General features: G+C 41.2%; 1 protein-coding gene across 7 annotated transcripts in view; it reads left to right on the top strand.

Annotated features, from left to right (window-relative positions):
- SFI1 (SFI1 centrin binding protein) overlaps positions 1–25323 on the top strand; it is a 101756-nt gene that overhangs the window by 56876 nt on the left and 19557 nt on the right. For 5 of the 7 annotated variants that reach the window (XM_077761552.1, XM_077761550.1, XM_077761551.1 and 2 more), the window contains exons 9-15: positions 8231–8387; positions 10033–10194; positions 11805–11875; positions 13159–13251; positions 15336–15433; positions 16781–16847; positions 21355–21485. In XM_077761552.1, coding sequence (XP_077617678.1) covers positions 8231–8387; positions 10033–10194; positions 11805–11875; positions 13159–13251; positions 15336–15433; positions 16781–16847; positions 21355–21485 — 779 coding nt within the window. Of the gene's footprint in view, positions 1–5257; positions 5348–8230; positions 8388–10032; positions 10195–11804; positions 11876–13158; positions 13252–15335; positions 15434–16780; positions 16848–21354; positions 21486–25323 lie in introns of those variants that run through there. The other 2 variants (XM_077761556.1, XM_077761555.1) reach the window with 2 other exon arrangements.

Genomic DNA, 25323 nt, shown 5'->3' with positions numbered 1-25323 from the left:
TTTATCTGCTTCAATAATAGTCAATATTAAAGTAGTCAATATTAATACTAATGATGGACTATAGATTCCTTCTACATGTTTTCAATTACAAATGCATTTTTAAACATATATCCTTGTGCAAAAACATGAGAGATTGAGAGATACTGTAGTCTGGTTCCTGGAAGTGACCTTGTTGGATAATTCGGTATTCATCTCTCTGTCCTTATTAAGGATTACCCAGTTGCTTTCCAGTGTTGTGCCAAAGTAAGTGCTAATATTTCAGTTCTTGTTTCTTTCTGCCTCTTCAGCACTGTGCATTGCCAGACTTGGTCATCTTCACCAATTTGATAGGTGTGGAGTGGTAATTCACTGTTGCTTTAATTTGTGTTTCACTGATTCCTGGTGAAGCCCAGCATCTTTTCAGATGCTTGTTTGCATTTGGGTTTCTGCTTTTGAGCTTGTTTACATCCTTCACTCTTTTATATGTTGGATTATTTGGCCTTTTTTTTTTTTAAATACTGATTTGTGGATGTTGTTTTAGATTCTGCTGACTAATCTTTTGAGTGTTAGGGGAGCCTGAATGGCCCTGTTGGTTAAATGTCTGACTCTTGATCTTGGCTCAGGTCATGATCTCACAGCTCTGTGCTGACTGTGTAGCCTGCTTGGAATTCTCTCTCTCTGTCTCTCTCTGTCTCTCCCCCTCCCTCCCTCCCTCTTTCCCCTCCTCCATCCCTCCTACTCCCCCTTCTCTCCTCCTCCCCCATCAAGAATAAGTAAATAAATTTAAAACAACAAAACTAAAAGCTAATCTTTTGAGTGTTATGTACTATGTACTTTACATATACTTTCTTCCAGTTTATAGCTTTTTTTTTTTTTTTNTTTAATTTACTTTTTTTCAGTTTTTTTTTTTTTTTTTTTTTTTTTTTTTGCTTTGTTTATGATGCCTTTTTTCCCATACAGATAATGATTTCACCCTGGTCTAATTTATTCTTCTATCTTCTGGTTTGGTCTTTAATATATTTTGGGTTTAATTTTATAAATTGTGTGAAAAGGGTCTTAGTTTGGATATGGATATCCCTATGGATAATTAATTACTGCAGCACTAATTGCTGATTCATCAATCCTTTATCTTTTTTTTTTTTTTTAAGTTATTTATTTTGAGGCAGGGAGGAGCAGAGAGAGAATCTCAGGCAGGCTCTTCAGGGAGCTCAATCTTGCAAATTGTGAGATCATGACCTGAGCCAAAATCAAGAGTCAGATACTTAACTGACTAAGACACCCAGGTGCCCCTGTCCTTTGTCTTTTTTGTATGATTATTAATCTACTTTCACTATAGAGTAAGGTCCCAGTAATTCATGCATCTGTGATGGGCTCTTCATTCCATTGGTCTGTATTTCTGTCTCTGAGCCAATACCATACCTTTAATTGTGATTAATTGAAGCAGGTAAGAAAGAGCAAATCTTCATACTACCTAGGTTTCTGCGTCAATCACCTATTAGCTTTGTACCTTTTAATGAGTTACTTACCCTCCCTGTGCCTTAGATTTCTTATCTGTAAGTAGATAATAATAGTACCTACCTCACAGGGTTGAAGATTAAGTGTGATGATACATGTACTAGGCTTACAGCAATACCTAGAATATGGAAAGCTCGGTAAGTGCTAGCTGTTAATTACTGTTTCTACTTTTAAGGTGTTTAGTTACCCATAGGGGGTTGGAGGGAATAGTGTGGGAACAAAATGTTTCTGTGATTTTACTTTGTCACACAATTTTAACTTTGGAACCATGTAAATATTTTATATAATTTAAAAAAACACTCAAGTAAATTAAAAAGGAAAAAAAAAATCCCCAGAATTTTTTTATTATTATTTTTTAAATATTTTTATTTATTTCTAGGAGAGAGAGAGAGAGACAGTGTGAGCAGGGGAGGGTCAGAGAGAGAGGGAGTCACAGACTGAAACAGGCTCCAGGCTCTGAGCTGGCAGTCAGCACAGAGCCCGACGCGGGGCTCGAACCCATGAACCGCGAGATCATGACCTAAGCGAAAGTCAGACGCTTAACCGACTAAGCCACCCAGGCGCCCCGCAATCCCCAGAATTTTAAAGCACACTAAAACAAACTTAAATTTGTAGCCATGACTATACAGAGAAAATAATTACTTCAGGTAACTTTAAAATAGAATATTTTGATTGTTCATCCCTAGTGGGATGCATTCTAAGGACACAAAGAACTTCTAGGAAATCCAAAACTAGCATTCAGTAGTCTTATTGTTTGTGGCAGGTTTAGAATTGTCATATTGAAACTATTATAGCTACATTGTGAAATAAAGCAAATAACTATGGTAGTGTCATTGGGAATCATGATTTTCAGTTTAAAAGAAAAGATTACAGAGGGTGCCTAGATGGCTCAGTTGGTTAAGCGTTCGACTTTGGCTCAGTTCATGATCTCATGGTTCATGGGTTCGAGCCCTGCGTCGGGCTCTGTGCTGACAGCTAGCTCAAGAGCCTGGAGCCTGCTTAGGATTCTGTGTCTCCTCTCTGACCCTCCCCTGCTCACACTGTCTCTCTCTCTCTCTTAGAAATAAATAAAACATTAAAAATTTTTAAAAGAAAAGATTACAAATAGAAATTAAATAAAAAGCCCTATAATCTGAGATTGGAAATCTAAATATCAATATGGACTTAAGATGTTTTTAACCTTTTTTTATTTAAAAAAATTTTTTTAATATTTTTTATTTTTGAGAGACAGAGCATGAGCAGGGAAGGGGAAGAGAAAGAAGGAGACACAGTATCTGAAGCAGGCTCCAGGCTCTGAGCTGTCAGCACAGAGCCCGATGCGGGGCTCGAACCCCCAGACCGCGAGATCATGACCTGAGTTAAAGTTGGACACTTAACCAACTGAGCCACCCAGGCGCCCCTAAGATGTTTTTAACCTTAAAAAATGTATTTCTGATTCTATTTACTGAAAAATTAGAAACAGTGAGTAGCAAGAATATATGGCATTTAGCATTCCCAGTGCCCAGGTTATGGTCTCTGTTATGTCCTGGCTGAAAGGAACTGAGGCTTTTTGGAGAAATGGCTGATTCCAGGTCTAGAGCAGGATATGGTCATTATAAGCCTAGGATATAGTGTGCTGGAAAGTGAGGAAGTTAACAAAGGCTAATGGGATTGTGTCAGGACTCAGGAGCCAAAGGACTCTCATAGACTTATGACAGACCAATTGGGACATCAAAAAGTAATGACTGCAGTGAATTGAAAATGTATCAAATATATAAATATCCATGCATGTATAATGGGGGGGGGGACTCACTGGTCACATATTTGGGTTGTTAGAGCATTTACTCAATATGACAAGTAATGAAAGCATAGGTGGCTCAGTTGGTTAAGCATCCAAGTCTTGATTTTGATTCAGGTCATGAGTAAGTTCCATGTTGGGCTGAGCACTGGACATGGAGCCTGCTTGGGATTCTTTTTCTTTCTCTCTCTCAAAAAAAGAGAAAATTAATGAAAACAAAAATCAAGCATTTTTCATGCCTTTCCTGTATAAACTATATCTTTGCAAAACCAGAGGGTAGGCCTCTTTACAAAATTCCAGTTAGTGATGCAGAAGAATTATTAGAATCAGAAAATCACTATTTTGCCACCCCTAATGAGAAAATGTATCTAAGCAGCAATCACTGACTGAGAAGACAGTGAGGAAAAAGTATTAGAGGGATCAGGCCAGCTTCATCTGAAGCCACTGACAAGTCTTGACATTGCTAAAACTCTGGCAGCCAGCCATGATGTGCCTCATGATGCGAGGTAGTGGGAGTCCCCAGCACCACTTGAAAAATGTTCTTAACGTAAAAATTTGAACATGACTCCAACCTAGCCTAACATGAATCTAACTATCAGTTCCCAGGAAATATAGGGATCACGGGGAAAAGTCAAAAACACCTTGATGATTAGGGGCGCCTGAGTGGCTTAGTCGGTTAAGCGTCCGACTTTCGCTTAGGTCATGATCTCGCGGTTCGTGGGTTCGGGCCCCGCGTCGGGCTCTGTGCTGACTGCCAGCTCGGAGCCTGGAGCCTGTTTCAGTCTGTGACTCCCTCTCTCTGTGACCCTCCCCTGCTCACGCTGTCTCTCTCTCTCTCCTAGAAATAAATAAAACATTTAAAAAAAAACAAAAAAAAAAAAAACAAAAAACACCTTGATGAGACAATCAGCCAAATCTAAAATGTGGGACATTTTACAGGATAAATGACCTACTGTCTCTAAAAAATTGGTGGCATGAAAGAGGAAAAGAGGCAGGGAAGAAAACTGTCCCATAAAAAGGAGATTTAGGGGCACCTGGGTGGCTTAGTCGGTTAAGTGTCCGACTTTCGCTTAGGTCATGATCTCGCGGTTCGTGGGTTCGAGCCCTGCGTCGGGCTCTGTGCTGACTGCCAGTTCAGGGCCTGGAGCCTGTTTCAGTCTGTGACTCCCTCTCTCTCTGACCCTCCCCTGCTCACGCTGTGTCTGTCTCTCTCTCTACTAGAAAAAAAAAAAAAAAATTAAAATAAAAATAAAAAAAAGAGATTTAAATGAGATAACCAAAATAAAGCAGAAAGGATTGCTCTGGCTTTGTAACCAAACTACAAGAGTATTCATCCAAGTGCACAGGATGCCAATAAAAACTTGACATCAAGCTTTTGCTGTGAAGAAAGATAGGCTACTTACTAGTGTGGCACCCAGGAGAATGAGAAGCTAATGTTCAAAAGTCCCAAACTGTCTTGGAGCACCTGGGTGGCTCAGTTGGTTAAGCGCCTGACTTCAGCTCTCTGGGCTCTCTGCTGTCAGTGCGGAGCCCACTTTGGATCCTCTGACCCCCTCTCCCTCTGTCCCTCTCCTGCCTATGCTTGTTCTCTCTCTTTTTCCCTCTCTCAAAAATAAACATTAAAAAAAAAAAAGTCCCAAACTCTCTTATGGCTTATAAGCAGGGGCTTTTAAAGGGTGAAAGTTCAGGGTAAGGGTCTCAGGGTCTTGGATCATGCTGATTGTTTATAGAGTTAGGTCAGCTATCACATTTCCTTTCTTGATCATATTGTCCCTTTTGGCATCTCCCAGTCTGGTTTCAGTGTTATTGTAGTGAGATGGTTTGGTGGTTCTGCTTCAGGGATCTGGTCGTTCTGCGTTATGGGCCTGGAACTGCAAAACATTCTTAGGGATTGCATTATCGATGTCATCTCTAGAGCACAAAGGCAAAAGTTCTACATCTTGTGACTATCACTAAGCTGCAGATTTTTTTTTTCTGGCAAACACAGCACATTGTGTTTGTTATCTCAGGCAGAACGGCATCCCACAGAGTTTTTGAGAGGCAAGTTTATGTTACTCCCTGAGGCATCTTTACAGGGTAAGTAGAGGCTACGTAACTCTGGTCAGGTAGTGAGAAGCTATATGTCTAAATTGTGGGATCCAGGGGGGCTTTCACAGCTGTTGTTTAAGAATAGACCATAAAAGGGGTGCCTGGGTGGCTCAGTCGATTAAGCATCCGACTTCTGCTCAGGTCATGATCTCGTGGTTTGTGGGTTCGAGCCCCACGTCAGGCTCTGTGCTGACAGCTCAGAGCTTGGAGCCTGCTTCAGATCCTTTGTCTCCCCCTCTCTCTGCCCCTCCCCCACTCATGCTCTGTCTCAATAATGAATAAACATTAAGAAAAAAAATTTTTTTAAAGATTAGACCATAAAAGATCAAGGGTGAAAGCAGGGAGAGCAGTTAAGAAGTTATTATAAAGTCCCAGGTGGGATTCTAGGCAAGGATGATAGCAAGATGGTGTTGGATTCTGGGTATACCATTGAAGGTAATGCTGACAAGACTCGTTAGTAGGTAGTTAAGATGTGAAGTTTCAGAGAAAGAGTGCAAGGTGACTCTCAGGTTTCTGGCCTAAGTGACTGGAACAGTGGAGTTGCCATTTAGTAAAATGGGGAAGATGGAGGGTGATGCAGGTTTTGTGGGGCAGGGAGAGTTAGCTCCATTCTGAGCTTGGTATCTTCAACCTGATAGGCCTTTTGAACATCCTCAAGGAAATGTGAAGGAAGCAGTTGGATATATGTGGAGTATGGAGGATGGGTCCAGACCCAAGATGTAAATTTGGGAGTTCTTGGCATGCAGTTGGTATTTAGTCATGAGACTGCTGAAAGGACAATGGGAGGGGCGCCTGGGTGGCTCAGTCGGTTGAGCGTCCGACTTGAGCTCAGGTCATGATCTCACAGTTTGTGGGTTCGAGCCCCGCATTGGGCTCTGTACTGACAGCTCAGAGCCTGGAGCCTGCTTCGGATGCTGTATCTCCCTCTCTCTCTGACCCTCCTCTGCTCATGCTGCCTCTCTCTCTCTCTCTCAGAAATAAATAAATCATTAAAAATTTTTAAAAAAAAAAAAAGGACAATGGGAGTGAGTTTAGCTGGTGCGGGGGGAGGTAGCGGGATTAGTCCCAGGGCTGAGCCTGGGAGGAATAAAGGTGAAGGTAGCCTAGAGAATCTGCAGGCCTGATTGGCCACATCAGATGCTTCTGGCAGTCCAGGGAGGGTGAGGAGTGGAATTTGACCTTTGGCTTAAGCAACTCGGAGATCATTGATGCTCTTGGTAAGAGCAGTTTCAGTAAGCCTGATTGGGAGAGGATTCATGAAGGCCTTCTTGGGGGAAGAGAAATTAGAAAATAGACCTTTCTTTTGAGGAGTTTGGAAAGAAAAGAACTCCAGTGTTAGCTGGATTGCAAAGTGATCTAGTGGTGGTTTGCTTAGGAATCTGATTTATTCCTTTCCTTACAAAGTGTTTTTGTAACAGTAATCTTTTCCCCACCACTTTTTAGTTTTGACAAATACCAAATGACAGAAAAGGTAGATATTGTATTCTCTTCACTGGTTTAACCTATTGCTATCATCTTGCCACATTTGCTTTTTCTAAGTATATCAATATATTTCTTATATTTTCTAAGTCACTTTAAAGTTGCAGACATGAAAGTTTATCCTAAATACTTCAGCTTATATCTCCTACGAATAAGGATATTCTTCTATATAATCACAGTATCATTATCATATCTAAGCATTCAATATTGATATAATATCTACAATACGATTCATATTTAAACAATAGATAATTGCTATTTTAGTGTCAGGTCCAGGGTCCAATCAGAGGTTATCTGTTGTTTTTGATTGTCATATCCTTGAAGGGATTTGCTTTTTAGGGTTGGAGAAATAATAGCACATTCATATGCTGATTTTAAAAACCTAGTAGAGTGTGAAAACCAATGATGCAGAAGGGGGGAATTGTCAGCGATGTACTTGAGAAAGTGAGAGACATGGGATGTATCCATAGTGGAGAGTGAACTTCTGATGGAAGGGAGTATGGACAGTTTATTCAGAGTAACGAGAGAGAAGGCAGAGCCTGTGAGGTAGTTGGGTAGGTAGATGTGGGTGAAGCTTGAGAAAATTCTCTTTTGATAGCTTTTATTTTCTTGATGAAGTAGGAAGAATGGTATTCAGCTGAGAGGAAGGAAAGGAGAAGAGGTGTTACAGGTTTCAGAAAAGAAGGTATGAAGTTGCCATCTGAGACTGTCATCTTCAAACTAGGGCATGCATAAGGCTATGCACACATGAAGACTTTGCTAAGGGTGCACAGTTATGGATAACCTTAAGGGAATCCTTTTGTAGACCCTCAACTTCTGCAGGTCACACTTCCCAAAAACTAATGTGCCTGAGACAATAGGCTTCCTCCACTTGGGAGAAAAAGGCACATACCCTTGCCTGTCCCAAATATGAATTAAGTATATCACCCTTTGGATTGTCCCTGCCTTTTGTCTATTTGTTGATTTCATTATTCCTCTTTACCTTGTTCTTTTTTAAAAAAATATATTTTTTTTAATGTTTATTTTAGAGATGGGTGGAGAGGGGCAGAGAGAAAGCGAGACACAGAATCTGAGCCAGACTCCAGGTTCTGATTCTGAGCTGTCAGCATAGAGCCAGACATGGGGCTCGAACCGTGAGATCATGACCTGAGCTGTAATCAGATGCTTAACCCACTGAGTCACCCACCCTCCTTGTTCTTAATCCAGAAAAGAAATTACTTTCTCCAAGTAGGATGCCCTTTCACTGCAAATTTCCACAGCTCGTGATCCTGCTTGGGGGTTGCCACTGCCTTGTTTTTAACTTTAGCTTTGTGTCTCTGTTTCTCTTTTCCCTCACCAGTACCTTTGTTTTCCTGTCTCTCCTTTGATTGTTGCCTTTTCTCTGGTTTTCAGGCTTGGTCACAGTGGCAGGAACAGCTCCTGTATGTCCAGAGGGAGAGACGGAAGATGGTCTCCGCAGTGAAACACCATCAGCGCTGGCAAAAGTGGAAATCCCTGAAGGCCTGGCTCGGATACCTGCAGGTCCGCAGAGTGAAGAGACAGCAGAAGGGTGAGCAGGAAGTCCTGGGTTCCAGAGACAGAGGGTCATGTCACAATTTAGTCTTCTGCCAGTGGTGCTTTATTAAGGAGAGATATAACCAAAAAAAAAAAAAAAAAAAAAAGAANAAAAAAAAAAAAAAAAAAAAAAAAAAAGAGAGAGAGAGAGAGAGAGAAATTATGCCACAAATTCTGGAAAAAAGAGATTGAGGGGCGCCTGGGTGGCTCGGTTGGTTAAGCATCCGACTTCAGCTCAGGTCATGGTCTCACGGTTCGTGGGTTCGAGCCCCGCGTCGGGCTCTGTGCTGACAGCTCGGAGCCTTGAGTCTACTTAGGATTCTGTCTCCCTCTCTGTCTGCCCCTCCTCCACTCACACTCTGTCCTGTCTCTCTCTCTCAAAAATAAAATAAACATTAACAAATTCAAAAAAGAAAAGAGAGATTGAGGAGGAACATACATCATCTTCAAGTCCCATTTAAGTTATTTCCTTCTGGCCTTTTCCTCTACACATAATTTTTTCAAAATGGTTTAATTGTCCTATAAATACTGTGATTATTTGATTAATAGGATACATACAATTTTGTGTTATTTTTTTACACAACTAACAACATTTTCCTGTGTCTTTCAGTATTCTTCATAAATGTTATTTTTCTAATGATTGTCTGCATTTTGTAGGATGGCTTACCTTAATCTACTTAGCCATTCTTGTATCGATAGATATTTGGATTGTTTCTACTTCTCCCCACTTATGTAACCCATGTCATTTAGGATATTGAGGGTTGTTGATTTTTTTTTTTTTACCACTATTCTCATGGCTTAATTTCCCAATTAGAGTTCAGATCATGAGTTCACACTGATCATGATCGTTGGTACTTTCTGTACTTTGGTTTCTGGAGCCCACACAGAAGTGAGTCAAGCAGCGTGCTAGATGCTGGCTGGCTTTCACCCAGGCCTCCCTCCTGGGCTGCCAGGCCAGCACTGCCTCTTGGAGGAGTTTGAATGTGTCTGTCTGAGGATAATGAAGGACACCCACTGTCTGGTTGCCAAAGCCTGGAAGGTGAAAACATGAAGCTATTTAGCATGATAAGCTGTTACTTAGGCACTGACTAATGTGCGTCTCTTTACAGCATTCGAATTCCAGGACCAGGTCCCTTCCACTTCCTGAATTTCAGTGCATCAGGCCATTAGCTAATTAGTATTAAAAGCAGGTGACTGGCAGTCAGGATTAGTCTGGCTGAAAGCTCAAAAAACACCTTTGCCAGCATAGTGACCAAGTTATGTATGTCATTGAGTCAATCTCTGAAGTCCCACCCAGGAGACATCAGTAAAGAGGCAAATGTAAGAGTCTTCTTTGGAAAAGCAGCAGCCACCATTCCTGCTCATAAGTGGAAGCCTCAACTCGTTAATACAACTGAATTTTTAGCATCCTAGTCCCTAAAATTACAGACCTTTTCTCTTTCCTTGGAGAAAAGTATAGCTAAGGGCTTCCAAATAACCCACCCCTGCCTAAAAAAAAACTTTTATTTTAGGATTCTTTGTAAGAACAGCCTTAAATCTCTGCTGTCTGCCAGTTGTAGGGTGCAGCTTATCTTAAAGATGCTTCCAGCTCATCTCTTAACCTTGCATGGGGCAGCACGTAGTTACTTTCTTTGTTGCAGAGATGGCGGAGCAATTCCACTGGGTCACTGTGCTCCAGACACGCTTCTGTGATTGGCAGTGGGCCTGGAAGCGGAAGGAGAGTCTGTATACCCAGCACGCACGCGTGGAGGGGCTGGCCAGGAAGATGGCAATGCGTCGGGCCTTTACTCACTGGAAACACTGTATCCTTTTCAGCCATCCAGCCCTATCTACCACCACAGCCAGGATATCATGAGCTCAACAGCCTATGAGACACAGGGCAGGAGCTATTTGGGAAACAATTACTAAGCAATTAAGGTGGTCCTTATCTCTGTTGATTTCTTTTTTAAAAAGTTTTAACTGGAAATATGCGTACAAAAGAGTATGTATAGTACACATTAAGAGTTTAATGGGTGATAATAAAATACCTATGTACCCACTACCCAGCTTAAAAATTAGAACCCTGCTAACACTGTCTGTTCATCCGGTTTTTTGTTTGTTTTTGTCTGCTCATCCTTGATTGCATTCCCTTTCCTCCCCCTAGTGGGTAATCCCACTATCCTGAATTTTATGTGCTATTTCATTGCTTTTCTTTATCTACTAGGTGGTGGAAATAGCCATGGCTGTGTGTTTCTTGGCAGCCCTAACATTATGACCATAGTTTCCATTTATTAAGCTTTACCATGTAGAGACACTATGCATTATCTCTTTAACCTTCATAGCAACGCCATGGAGTAGGTGTCAGTATTTCCATTTTATAGATGAGGAAACAGAGATTCAAAGGGGCTCAATGATTGTCAGAGTCACAGCTTATGAGTGGCAGAGCCAGGGGTTTCAGACCCAGGCCTTTGACTCTGGTGCACGTGTCCTTAATTGCTGCCCTCACTACAGCATATGCCCAGATGAACAGATTCATCCAAGGAGGTGAGGCTTGAGCTGACTTTGTTGTATAGGATGACAAGGTCACCTGGCAAAGTCAGGAAAGGTGTTTTAAGTGGAAGGAGTAGCATTTACACATAGATTACATATAGATGAGGAAAATATCCAATGGCAGTGACGGGTCTGTTATGGAGCTGTGGGGGAGTGGATGGCAGTAGGGCAGTGCAGATGAATGCAGGCTGGGGACCGCTTGTAGAGACCTGGATGCAGCAGTCAGGAATTTGGGCTTTCTCCTGATGGCACTGGGGATCCTCTGGAGGTGTTTAAGAAGAGAAGTGATGGAGCAGGTTTGTACTTAAGAGGAGCGGTCTGGATTACAGGGTGAAGCTGGCACCAGGAGAGCAGTTACATGAGACTCTGGCCAGTCTGTGTGAGGAGCAAGTCAGATGCACTGCAGGGCATCAGAGGTGGGGACAGAAGAGCCGGAGAGATTTCAGAGGAGACTGGATGGACTTGGCAGTCCAGTACATGGAGGGAGTGGGAGTAGAAGGTATGAAAATAACTCCAAGGTTTTTAGCTGAAACAACTGACTGGGTTTGGGTGCCAAAACAAAGGATGCAAAAAGACAGGAGACTTTAGAAAGGGTTACTTGGAAATGTTTACTGTAATTCATGGCAATTTATCTCAACTATTTTTGCCTGTTATGAAATGGGCATCAGAAGGGAGAAAGGCAAGGCCAACTGTTTGATAAGCAGCTCACACAGTTTCTCTTTGCCTCCTCTTCCTCGGATCATCAGGAGGAGACAGAGGTGGACGTCAGCCCACCTGGCATGTCTGTTATCCCCCAAGCCAGGACCCTCCCGATGGGTCACTGGGATTGCAGTGTGCTGGAATGGGAACATTTTTTATATGAAAGGCCTTAACACCCTGGCAGATGTGCTGCTGTGCACCGAAGAAGCGGCCCAGTGGAAGGCGGCAGAAGATCACAGTAGACACAGCTTGCTGGTGAAAACACGGAGCCTCAAAGCTTTTTTTTTTTCCCCCTCCAGGAACTGCCAAAGTTTTAGTGTTTAATATTTAACAGCACAACTGACCAGTATCCAAGATGTGACATTACCATGTTTAAGAAACTGGGGCGGGGGGCGGGGGAATCACTCTATAAACTAATTATATAGTATGTGATAAGGAGAAAGCATTCTTTATAATAGAAAGCCTGTCTACACATAGTAGTTGCTTCAAAAAGCCATACTTACCAACCTTGTTCAACCATCCACTTTTGGGAGACCCAGGCCCACATCATGCTCTTCAAGTATATCTGGTTATGGGATTAGCTTCACTCCAGAAGCTCTGTTCCATTGCATGTGTCCTTGTTTTCATTTTGGATCAGAAATGGTAATGGTCTGGGAGGTGATCTAGTATTGCATTTTTTTTACATGGTGGGTCCCCTTTTTATTTTTTATTTTCATTTTTTTTAAGATTTTATTTTTAAGCCCCAATATAGGGCTTGAACTCATGACCCCAAGGGCAGGCCCCCTTTTTAATTGTGGAAGCCTAGTCTGTGAAATCAATCAAAGTAGAAATTCTGGGGACAAAGCAGGGTCTGAGGAGTAGTCCCTCTTTGTGCTTCTTTCCCCAACCCTTACCACATGAGGAGATCTTGAGACACTTTCAGGAGCTTCTGGGGTTCCACAGACCACAAAATGAAAACCCCTAAACGCTTCACTTCTGTCTCAGGAAACTGGAGCCCAGGGCATTGGAGAATAGACTTTGCTTAGGTCACATGTGAGGCATTATTGCTGGAGCTGGAGCCAGTCACTTCTTGCCCCTGCCCCAGGCCCCTTACTCACCAAGGCTTCCTTCTCTTCTTTTTATTTTATTCTACAAAATTACTTTCTAATTGTAGAAGTGTGCACATTGACACCCCCCCGCCCACATACACACGGCTTAAAAAACATACCATAAGCTAAAAGTTTTTTTCTGAGAGGCAAAGTTGATGTTTTTAACCTTTGTCTGTAGTGTTCCCTCTGGGCCACGGGATCTCTCCTGGTCAGAGGTGAGGGTGTGTTTGTTCCTGTGTAGTATCAGTGGACAGTAGAGAAGCAATTCAACAGCTGTTTATTGAGTGCCTACTGTGCAGGCTGGCAACTGAATCTCAAAGCAAAGAAGCATCCCAGGGACATTGGAACAGCTGTGAATATCCACAACTGAGCTGCTGGATTCCGCTGCTGCTCTTACTTTTACAGACACTGCTGATTTGTAACCTGTTGTATCCTTCCTTCTATTCACAGCATTTCTGTTTTCGAGCCCTAAAAGACAATGTGACCCATGCCCGTCTCCAGCAAATAAGAAGGAATCTTGCTCACCAGCAGCATGACATCATGGTGAGGGTCGTCTGTATGAAGGGGCCTCTGGTGGCCATTGTAGAGATTTGTCCAGACTTTCTAGACTCCAAAACCTTAGTGTCCATTTTCTCTAGTTAGCCATACCAGCTAACTCTTGGTTTTTCCTAATCTTGTTTTTTTATCTGCTCAGAAACTTGATAGCAGACTCACAGGTCAGGTTCCTGATCTAGGGAATACACTTTGAGTCTTGCATTCCAGGAGGCTTTGGTGGTGTTTGCACTGGAAATCTGTTGTCTTCAGTGGGTGGTTTACTTGAGGGTAACAAACATCCTATCCCTACTTACAGATCATGTTTCTGGGTTTAGGAGGATGGGGTGGTTTTGGTTTTGGTTTTTATTATGAAAATGTTCAAACATACTAAAAAATATAAAAAATAGTATAATGAACATCTATATACTTACAACCTAAATTCAAATATTAGCCAATTGATAATATTTACAGTTTTTTTGCTGGGTCATTTCAAAGTAAATTACAGACAACATGACACATTACACCTAAACTTTTCAACATGCATCACCCAAAAATAACATTTTCCTTCATAACCACAATATCATTGTCATCCCTAACAAAACGAACAGTAATTCCCTAATTTTATCCAGTGCCCATCCTATATTCAGATTTCACAGTTGCCCTTAAAATGTCTTTATAGCTATTTTTTTCAAACCAGGATCCAATTAAGGGTTGGTGACTCACTATATTTGGCTATATCTCTTAAGGCTCTTAAGAACAGCCATCCTCCTTCCACTTCTTTTGTTTAACATGTTTATTTTGCATAATTGTGGTAAAAAAAAAAAACCACATAACAAAATTTATCATCTTAACCACTGTCAAGAGTACATACAGTTCAGTGACATTAAGCACATTCCCATTATTGTGCAACCATCACCGCCATCCATCTCCAGAACTTTTTTCACCTTGCAAAACTGAAATTCTGTCTCCATCAAACACTGACTTCCCATTCTCCACCCCACTCCGCCCCTAGCACCTGGTACCCACCTTTTTTCCTTTCTGTCTCTATGAATTTTACTACTCTAGGGACCTCGTATTTACAGTACATGCCCCCTGCCTTTTTTTTTTTTTTTTTTTTACATTTATTCATTTTTTAGAGAGCACAAGCAGGGGAGGGCAGCAGAGAGAGGAGACACAGAATCTGAAGTAGGTTCCAGGCTCTGAGCTGTCAGCACATAGCCTGACGTGGGGCTCAAATTGACGAACTGTGAGATTATGACTTTAGCTGAAATCTGAAGCTTAACTGAACTGAGCCACCCAGGTGCCCCAGTACCTACCCTTTTGTGACTGGCTTAGTTCACTTAGCATAAGGTATGCTTTTTTTTTTTTTTCCAGTGACACTGATTTTTGGAAAAGGAGGGCCAACTATTTTGTACAATATTCCATATTCTCAATTTATCGGTTTCCTTTGGATGGCATTTTAGTTTTCTTTTTTTTACATATTGCTCCATATTGCTCCTATAAACTAGAGGTTAGATTTAAGGGCTTGATTAGATTGAAGTAAAAAAATTTATTTTTTTGACAAGACTATTTCATAAGCAGTAATATGTGATAAGATCAGTTTTAACTTTTAAAATGCCATTGTCAAGGCACCTGGGTGACTGAGTCAGTTAAGCGTCTGACTTAGGCTCAGGTTATGATCTCATGGTGCATGAGTTCCAGCCCCGGATCAGGCTCTGTGCTGAAAGCTCAGAGCCTGCAGCCTGCTTTGGATTCTGTGTCTCTGTCTCGTCTCTCTTTCTCCAAACAAAAAAAGATAAAATGGCACTGCCTTCTATGAGGCTCAGATGATGAATAGCTTCAGCTTCTTCATTCTCATTTCCATAGACTAGAAAATCCATCTTTGTGCCTTTTTGTTGGTCCACAATAGCTCTGTATAGCTTAGCTCTAATTATTTTGTAAGCCTGTTACATGTTGGGTACTTCCGATTGAGGCGTAATTCCTGCTTTGGGGGAGCGTGTAGTCTTTTGGGGTAAGGATTTGCTAATAGATTAAGAGAGAACATTTTACCTTTTGGCTTAATAAACCTCCATTTCCTTCCTGTTTTACTTCAGCTGCTGCACAGGTTCTGGAACCTCTGGCAGTCTCGAATTGAGCAGAAGGAAGAGAGGGAGCAGCTCCCCTCACTGCGTGCTGCCTGGGACCACTGCAGGTAGGAACTCAGACATTGTCCTCAGGTTCTCTAGGGACTAACTCGCTACACTCCAGTAAGTGAGCACTTACCCCCTCCCCCACCCCATGCATGACTGGGCAGATTCAGAAAGGCCCTGCTGTAAACCAGTGGTTCCTAAGCTTGCGTTTTCCTTTTATCTCATCCGAGGAGAGGTAGAGTGAAGATGTTTGTGTTGGTTCTTGGTCACCATTGTTTAATGTGTGTACCTGCTGGCTTCCTGCCTCAATCCTTCAGGGTGCAATGATGTTCACATCTTAGAATTCATGCACTGATAGTGTTAAAGAGAATGCTCAGGCGGGTGGGTATTTGTGGCTTAGTCTTGAAGAATGAAGAGAGTGTCCTGAGTTTTTTAGAGTTAATTGTTCAGTTAAAATAAATAAGCACTACATGCCTGTGTGGAAGACTCATCATAGAGGAAGGCAGGTATAAAGTGAAAACTGAAAACTGTCTGAATCCCTCCTTCCAATTCCTTAGTCCAGTTCCTTAGGTTCTTCAGAGGGAATCCCTACTCACTTTCTTACTGCCAGAAATGTTCAACGTGCCCTCCTCCCCAGTAGTATAATCAGCTTAATCCACATAGTTCTAGGTCCCATTTTGGAGCACCTTTTTAATGAGTTGGTGAGAATCTCAATTAGTTAACTAAATTTTGAGTTATTACGGTCTCTCATTGCTCTAAATCCTGTGGTTTACGGAACTGAATGTGGTTCTTACTGTCAATATCACTTTTGTGAAAGGAGTTTTGCCATAGACCCAGGTGGTCCTACACAAGCCCCAGACTGCTCATAAAACCAGAAAGTTTGGCATACTTAGGGGATTTCATACATATTACTCAGGTTCCAGAGACACTGTGCTTGGTGGTCTACCTAGGTTTATAAGAAAGTTGTCAAAATTTGGGGGCAAGCCACAGCCCAAAATCAGGGGTTAACAGATTTCGTGTTGAATAATAGGTTCTCATTTCCCTCTCTCCCAGAGTGAAACCCATGGGATGCCTTTAATGCTGAAGATGTAACTACATCCAGACTTTCCAGCCTTAAAAAAACAAGCAACATTTTTATTTATTTATTTGTTTGTTTGTTTACGAGAGCAAGTGTGCATGAGGGACAGGGCAGAGGGAGAGGGAGAGAAAGATTCTTAAGCAGGCTTTATGCTCAGCAGGGAACTCGATGTGGGGCTTGATCTCACAATTGTGAGATCATGATCTGAGCTGAAATCAAGAGTCAGACGCTTAACCAACTGAGCCACCCAGGTTCCCCCAGACAGCATTTTTAAGACCCAAAACTTGAAAGTATAATAGGCAGTACCTTGGTGTTCTGTGTTTTATTTCAGAATAACATTGCTACACAAGTGTATCAAATTGTGGTTACGGTATACTCAGAAGAGGCGATACAAGCAGGTATGGAGTACTTCATAGTAGATAACTCCACTGAGTTACATTCTTGGATCCATTTGCTTTGGAAAGATTCTTAGACCTATGCTAAGGGGTCTTGGTGCTCTTATTTGGAAGAGAAGATGCTGTAAAAAGCTCAAAGGTTTTTCCCCCTGATCCCTCTAGTGATATCAGAAAGTCTACATAAGCCCCATTCCTTCATCTGCTGGGAAAGTGCACATGTTCTGAGAGTGATGAGCTCCTCCAAGCCATTCCATTCACATCATCATTACTCACTTATTATATTAGTTGGCCAACCTTCAGGAAGTACTGGGAAAGATACAGAACATAAGTGCCGTGTCTCAGTACTAAACAGTGTGAGACCAGTACCCACAGCAGGTGGGAGGATGTGGGGGTCAGGCTGGCAAATTAGTAAAGGAAGATTAAGAAAGAATTCAGTTCCATTTTTTAAAAGTTTTATTTAAGTCATCTCTACACCGAACAAGGGGCTCAAACTCACAACCCCAAGATCAAGAGTTGCATGCTCTTCTCACTGAGCCAGTCAAGCGCCCTCTAATCAGTTCCATTTAAGAAAGTCTCATTCAGCATCTGGTGTGCCTGAGACACTATGCTAAGCATTGAGTATACAGTTGTGATACAAACCAAATGAAATTCCTGCTCCCACAGGCCTTGTAATTTAGCACCAGCATGGCAAATAAGCTGTAATGGGGGGGCAGCTGTTGAGAATGCTCAACCAAGAAGGATTTTGAGGCCACCTTTATGCTTGGGGAATTTGTGTTCAACTGATAATTTCTGCATGGGCATTGCAGTGGTTAAGTGGTGCTGCCCATGGTGCTTTTTGGCCATCCCTTTTGAAATGGAGGAAAATGCAAACCAAACTCCTGCCAGTTGTCTTTCTGTTGCCTTCTCACCCCCCACTTCCATCTGCTGTTAAAGTCTAACACATGAATCTGAAGAATTTGGCTATTTCCTCACAGTGTTGAAATAGAAACTGGATTTTCTAGCCAGGTGTACAAACTTCTTTGGAGCTGGTTTCTGGCAATTTTGCTGGCCTTTCCTGTTACCACTCTGTTCCTTCACAATAGCTAAGCTGCCAGTCCTTCCCTGAATGTGCGTCTCACTGTGCCTGCCCTTTTTTTTAAGTTTATTTATTTATTTTGAGAGAGAGACTTGGCAGGGGAGAGCAGAGACAGGGAGAGAGAATCCCAAGCAGTCTCTGTGCTGCCAGGACAGAGTCTGATGCGGGGCTAGATCTCACAAACCATGAAATCATGACCTGAGCTGAAATCAAGAGTTGGTCACTTCACCAACTGAGCCACCCAGGCACCCTTGTACCTCTCTGTCCCTCCTACCTGTTGAGCCCAGGTGCTACCTCTTCCCCCAGCCCCACTCCATGTGTGGTTTTACCACCGTATTCATCAATATCATTGTGTAGGTATCTACGGGCCTCTTTCCTGCCAGACTGTGAGCTACTTAAGGGTAAACCCTGTCTGTTTCTTCTCCTCAGCTCAACACAGTGTTACAAAGGGAAGGTGCCAACTAATGTTTAGACAAACGAACGAACAAACAAGTGAACAGACAAACTACCATTGGTTGCTTTGGAGTTTTTCCTAAAGATCATCCCAGTCCTTGCTCCTCAGGTGGTACCAGCCCAGGGCATTACTTGCCTTCCATATCTGGAAAATGCTTTGAGTTGCTGCATTATTTGATATTCCTTTTAGATGATGTGGCTGTTTCTGAAAGGATTGTGCTACTGGTCTCTTAAGCTCATTTAATGCAAGCTCACCAGAAGGAAGAGAACTTTTAGAAAAAGAATCTGCCTGCTAGGATTGAAAGTTGTATTTATTTAAGGTGTAAAAGTAGCAGAGAGTCTCCTATTTTCCTCCTGGAAAAAGAGAGCCTCTGGACACTGGGGCCCAGCATTGGTGGAAAGGTCAGGGCAAGGGTCAGTGTTCTTATCTTTTACACTGCTCTTGCATGGCCTGCATAATTTATGAGGTCTGAAAAATAGTAAGAGCCTCTGCTTAGTTACTATTGGATTGTTTTTTCAAATCTTTAGCTAACAATCTGAATGTCATCTAAGGAGATGACCTCAGAGAACATCAAGTTCTTTAGGGAGAACATTAGTTTTTTCTATTTCAAGAAAAGATAAAAATATTATTCACTGTGGGGTTCTTTTTAAAAAGCGATACATACAGGATGGCAAAATGTTTGCTAATTATTGGAGCTAGATGGTAAGTTAAGGGGAATTCATTATATTATTGCCTCTCCTTCTGTTTACATTTGAAAATGTGAATGCCCATAAGCAATATATAGACATTATAATTTGAGAAGTGTAGGAATACATAAAGGAAAAAAAATAAAACACCCATAATCTTAAGATAACATTTGGTGAGTAAATCTGGTATTTTTTTCCTCCATGTGCATGGGAGTATGTATACCATATATTCACACACACACAGATGCGTACTGTTCAGTTATCTGTTGCTATGTGAAAAGTCACCCCAAACTCAGTGGCTTAAAAAAAATTTATTAGGCCTATGGATTCTGTGGGTCAAAAATTGAAAGAAGACATAACAAAGATGGCTGATCTCTGCTCCAAGATTACTGGGGCCTCAGCTCGGAAGTCTAATGGCAGGAAATTAGGATCATCTAGAAGTTTCTTCATTTAGATGGCTGGTTCCTGGGCTGGAATAACTTGAAGACTGATCTCATCTGGGATTGTTAACCAGAGCGCCTACATCAGGCCTCTCTGAGAGGCTTGGATTTCCTCACAGCATGGTGATGGTGGCCTCAGGGCTGTCAGACTTCTGTGTCATTGCTCACTCCAAAAGCCTCACAGTGAACGAAACACAAGCTGTGTGGCCTTTTATGACCTAACCTTCAAAGCCACATGGTGGTATTTTCACCATTCTCTGTTGGTCAAAGCAGTCATTATCCTGCCCGGATTCAAGGGGATGGGACTTCTCAGTGAAGAAGACCCAAGAATTTGAGGTCCTGTTTTAAAATCCACCACACATTTTATCCCAAAGTTTTGGGTCATGGAAGCATATATGTATTTTTTATGTTGGTTTTCTGTCTTCCTATTGATATTTGGTGATATAGTAGTAGCCTTTCATAATTACATAAAAATTTAAAGAATCCATATTACAAATAAACATCATAAACAAAATCCAAAGATCTATTACAAAGTGGAAACAATATTGTTAACACATGTTGCAAAGAACTGATAATTTCTTAAGGTTCAAAAAGCCCATTTATATCACTGAGGTAAAGCACTGGCAGGTATAAAAGAGGCAATGGGGGCCTCCTGGGTGGCTCAGTCGGTTGAGCATCCAACTTTGGCTTAGGTCATGATCTCACGGTTTGTAGGTTTGAGCCCTGCGTTGGGCTCTGTGCTGACAGCTAGCTCAGAGCCTGGAGCCTGTCTTCAGATTCTGTCTACCCCTCTCTCTGTGACCCTCCCTTTTCACGCTGTCTCTATCTCTCTGTCAAAAATAAATAAAACATGGGGCGCCTGGGTGGCTCAGTTGGTTAAGCGTCTGGCTTTGGCTCAGGTCATGATCTCACGGTTCGTGGGTTCGAGCCCCGCATCAGGCTCTGTGCTGACAGCCAGCTCAGAGCCTGGAGCCTGCTTCTAATTCTGTGTCTCCCTGTCTCTCTGACCCTCCCCTGCTCATGCTCTCTCTCTCTCTCTCAAATAAATTTAAAAAATTTTTACTGATGCATAGGAGCACATGTACCCCAATGTTCATAGCAGCACTCTCCACAATAGCTAAAACATGGAAAGAGCCTAAGTGTCCATCAACAGATGAATGGATCAAGAAGATGTGGTTTATCTATACCATGGAATACTACATGGCAATGAGAAAGAATGAAATCTGGCCATGTGTAGCAACATGGATGGACCTTGAGGGTGTTATGCTAAGCAAAATAAGTCAGGCAGAGAAGGACAAATATCATATGTTTGCACGTATAGGAGGATTAGGAGGAACTTGATGGAGGAACAAGGGGGCGAAGAAGGGGGGAAATGGTGGGGGAAAGGGAGAGAGGCAAACCATGAGAGACTCTTGAATGCTGACAAAAACTGAGGACTGATGGATGTGGGGGGGAGGGGGGATGGGCATGGAGGAGGACACTTGTGGGGATGAACACTGAGTGTTATGTGGAAACTAATTTGACAATAAACTATTAAAAAAAAAATTTTTCTTTAAAAAAAGAAGCAGTGGTATGAACACTTAGTACATAGGACAAAACGTTTAAATATATATGCATGTATATATGCACGCACATACACAGATATTTGAAGAGATGCTTAATCTGTTTTTAAAGTAAAAATTTCTTCCATCTCTTCATTCTTTACCTATTGTGTTGACAAGGATTAAAAATAATTATCTTAATCTTTTTCTCAATCTTGTGTAGAAAGTAACCATCCCTCTAGAGTGTGACCCTTAAAGATCATTTTTTAAATAATATAAAGTACAAGTAAAGGTCATTCATTGTTTTACTGTAGCGGCTGCAGTCCAGAGCAGACAGTCATTTCCAGCAGAGAGCCCTGCCTGTGGCCTTTCACAGATGGAGAAAACTCTGGCGATGGCATCAGCAGGAAAGTGCCCTCAATGCAAGAGCAGCACGTTTTCACAGGTATGTTGTACAGCTCCTGTCTGAGCAGGCTTCTCAGGTCTGATTCTGCTGCCCACACAGCCATTTGTGTTGTTTTTCAGCCTCCTAGCCCCTTAGGCCCCGGTTCTTCCTGGTTTTTCAGTTAGGTGGGCTCATTGATTTCATGGAACAGGAAAAGACAGCCAGTATTTCTCCTGGGAAAGCTTTTGCTCATCTTTATTGCAAGTGCTTTCAAAACAGACTGAGTTTTATGCCCCTTTCCTCATTGCAAGCCAGTGTGAGCTCCATTAAAGCTGTCCATTAGCTTTCTGGAACAGAGTGTGGTTGGACCTTGCTTTCCCTTGGCAAGCATTCTTGAGTGTGATTTCTCTGAAATGCATGCTTCCTGTTCTGCTAGCCATGACTTTCTGAAGTCTTGAAATATAGTTATCAGCAAAATTAGGACAGGCAAAGAGCAGACAGCTATGTCTTTTTAGCTCCCACAGAGGCAAACTTGCCCATAGCAGGGCCTTGCTGCATGGTGGCAGAATCTAACAAAGAACTTCTTAATCACTGACTATGTGTCTGCCATTGTGGTAGGTATGGTGTGATGGGAGAAAGGAAACAAATATATAAGCTCATTCGCCTATGACATCATCAATTTCATTAGTAATTTTCCTTCTCACAGCAGTCCTGAGAGAACAGGCTCAATATGACAAATGACTCCCCCCATGTAAAACAGCCAGTAGGTGGCAGAGCCAGGGTTTAAATTCAGATTTCCTTGGGGGAGAAGAAGGTGGGGGAAATAGTGGGAGAGAGGGAGGGAGGCAAACCACGAGAGACTCTTGAATGCTGAGAACAAACTGAGGACTGATGGGGGTCGGGGGGAGAAGAGGAGGGTGATGGGCATGGAGGAAGGCACTTGTGGGGATGAGCACTAGGTGTTATATGGAAACCAACTTGACAATAAACTATTAAAATATAGTAAATACATAAATATATAAAAATAAATTCAGATCTCCTTGACTCCAGGGACTTTGTGCTAAATCAAAAGGAAGATCTTTTTGATGACTTTGTAGAAACTTTCAGTCTTGGTGAGGAAGTAAGACTGAAACACAAGAAACAATTGAGGACCGTTCCAGAGAATAGACCCATGTGTCCTCAATTATGTCAGCCCTGAGCTTTTCTAGAGCTCAGAGCTCATGCTGAAGGAGGTCCCTGGAGGAGGCATGCTGTAAGCCAAGGGGTGAGGATGGATAGCAGGAGTGGGCAGGATGAGGAAGGCCAGACCCAGTGGATCACCCAAGCCCATAGAAAGATAACAGATGTTTACTGATTTTTGCCTATACCCAAGATCTTAAAAGATATTTTCCTACATTTCCTCTGGAAGCTTTATAGTTTTAGCATTTACATGTAGGTCTCTGATCATCTTGAACTTTTTTCTGTATATGATCTGAGGTAGGAGCCAAGGATTAATTTTTTTTCTGTTTTTCAGGTTTCTCCAACACTGTTGAAAAGACTTTTCATTCCTCTATTGAATTAACTTGGCACCTTTGTTAAAAATCAGTTTGTATCTATTTCTGGACTTTCTCTTCTGTTCCATTTATTTATTCACTTATCCTTATGCCATTACCATATGGTCTTGATTATTGTATCTTTATAGCAAGTTTTGAAATCAGCTCTTCAACTTTATTTTTCCTGGGATTTTTTTTTTTTTTTTTTTTTTTTTTTTTTTNTCCTGGGGTTTTTTTTTTTTTTTTTTTTTTTTTTTTTTTGGTATAGGATTGCACTGAATCTATATAGATCAGTTTAGAAGACATTGGACATCTCAAACATTGAAACTTCCAATAAGTGAACAAGAACTTCTCTATTTATATAGCTTTTCTTTAAGTTTTCTCAGTATTTTGTGACTTTGCATAGGAGTTTTATACGTATATTGTTAAATGTAAATGCCTTTTTTAATGCTATTATGAATAGAATTACGAAATACAACTGATACCTTGTGTTTTGTGACCTTTCTAGATTCACTTACTGATTGAGTCTGTTGTGAGATCAAGCCCCATGTCAGCTCTGTGCGGGGCATGGAGCCTGCTTAAGATTCTCTCTCCCTCTTTTTCCTTCTGCGCCTCCCTTCTCCTTCTCTCTCTCTAAAAAATAAATAAAAGCCAGATACAACAGAATACATACTCTTTGATCCCATTATATAAAGTTTTGTGTTATTGCACTAACTAGCATCTCCAGTAAAGTATTGAGCAGAGGTAATGAGAAGATACATACATGTTTGTCTTTTTTCACCATCTTGGGAAAATAAAAACAGTTTTTCACCATGAGTATTTTTATAGATGCCCTTTATTAGATTAACAGTGTTCCCCTTTTGTTTATTGAGAGTTTTTATTATGAATGGTGGTTAATTTTGCCAGATGCTTTTTCTGTATTTATTGAGATGATTAAATGGTTTTCCTGATTTCTCATATTAAATTAATCTGTATTTGTGAGATAAACCCTGTTGGTCATGATATATTATCTTTTCCACATGCTGTTGATTTTTAAAATATATTTTTAAAGTTTTTATTAATTTTGAGAGAGAGTAAGGTGGGGGGCAGAGAGAGAGAGAATCCCAAGCAGGCTCTGCACACAGGGCTCAAACTCACAAACCATGAGATCATGCTGAAATCAAGTGTCAGATGCTTAACTGACTGAGTCACCCAGGTGACTCTCACATGCTGTTGATTTTGATGTTAATATTTTATTTAAAAATTTTATATGTACTTTCATGAGAGGTAATGGTCTGTAGTTTTCTTGTAATGTTTGTCTTTCTTATTTCTTTCAATTTTTTATGGAATTTAAGAGTGAAATTATCTGGACCTAGAGTTTCCTTTATGGAAAGGTTTTTGATTACAGATTTAATTTTGAAAATAGAGAACTACGAGAGTTTCTTTTCATGTTAGTGTTTTGTTTTGTTTTGTTTTTTGTTTTTAATGTTTTATTTTTGAGAGCGAGATAGAGGCAGCGTGAGCTGGGGAGGGTCAGGGAGAGAGGGAGACACAGACTCCAAAGCAGGCTCCAGGCTCTGAGCTAGCTGTCAGCGCAGAGGTAACAGCCTGATGTGGGGCTCAAACCCACGAACTGTGAGATCATGACCTGAGCCGAAGTCGGATGCTCAACCAACTGAGCCACCCAGGCGCCCCATCTTTTCATGTTAGTTTTGACAAGCTCTATTTTTCAAGGACTTTTTCATTCTATCCAAGGGATCAAATATATTGACAGAAAGCTGTTCATAAAAGTGTCTTATTACTCTTTAAATGTCTATAGAATTTATGATGATGCTACCTTGTTCATTCCTGATTTTGGTAATTTGTGTTTTTTCTGTTTTTTCTTGATTAGTCTTACTAGGTAGGAATGATCCAATTGTGTGTTTTTTTAATTTTTGCTTTACTAATTTTCTTATTGTATATTTTTCTTACGTTGATTCCAGCTCTTTATTTTGCTTCTCTTTCTACTCCAGATTTAATTTACTCTCTTATTTGTTTTTTCTTAATCTTCTTAAAATGGAATCACAAATCACCCTTTTTTTAAAAAGTTTATTTTTGGCAATCTCTACACTAGTGTAGGGGCTCGAACTTATAGCCCCAAGATCAAGAGTCACATGCTCCTTTGACTGAGCCAGCCAGGCACTTCCACCTTTTCTTTTTGTTGTTGCTGTTCAGTTATCCATTTTAAATCTTTCTTTTGTGACATAAGCGTTTTAAGCTATAAGGTTACCCTGTGCTTTAGTTTTATCCTAAAAATCTGATGTGCTGTATTTTTATTATCATTCAATTGAAAATACATTCTAATTTCCTCTGTGATTTCTTCCTTAACCTATGGTTTATTTAGAAAT

Source organism: Crocuta crocuta, unplaced genomic scaffold (assembly GCF_008692635.1).
Source record: "Crocuta crocuta isolate KB4526 unplaced genomic scaffold, BGI_CrCroc_1.0 scaffold348, whole genome shotgun sequence".
Classification (NCBI taxonomy): Eukaryota; Metazoa; Chordata; class Mammalia; order Carnivora; family Hyaenidae; genus Crocuta; species Crocuta crocuta.
This window is presented reverse-complemented; position numbering and strand designations above follow the sequence as displayed.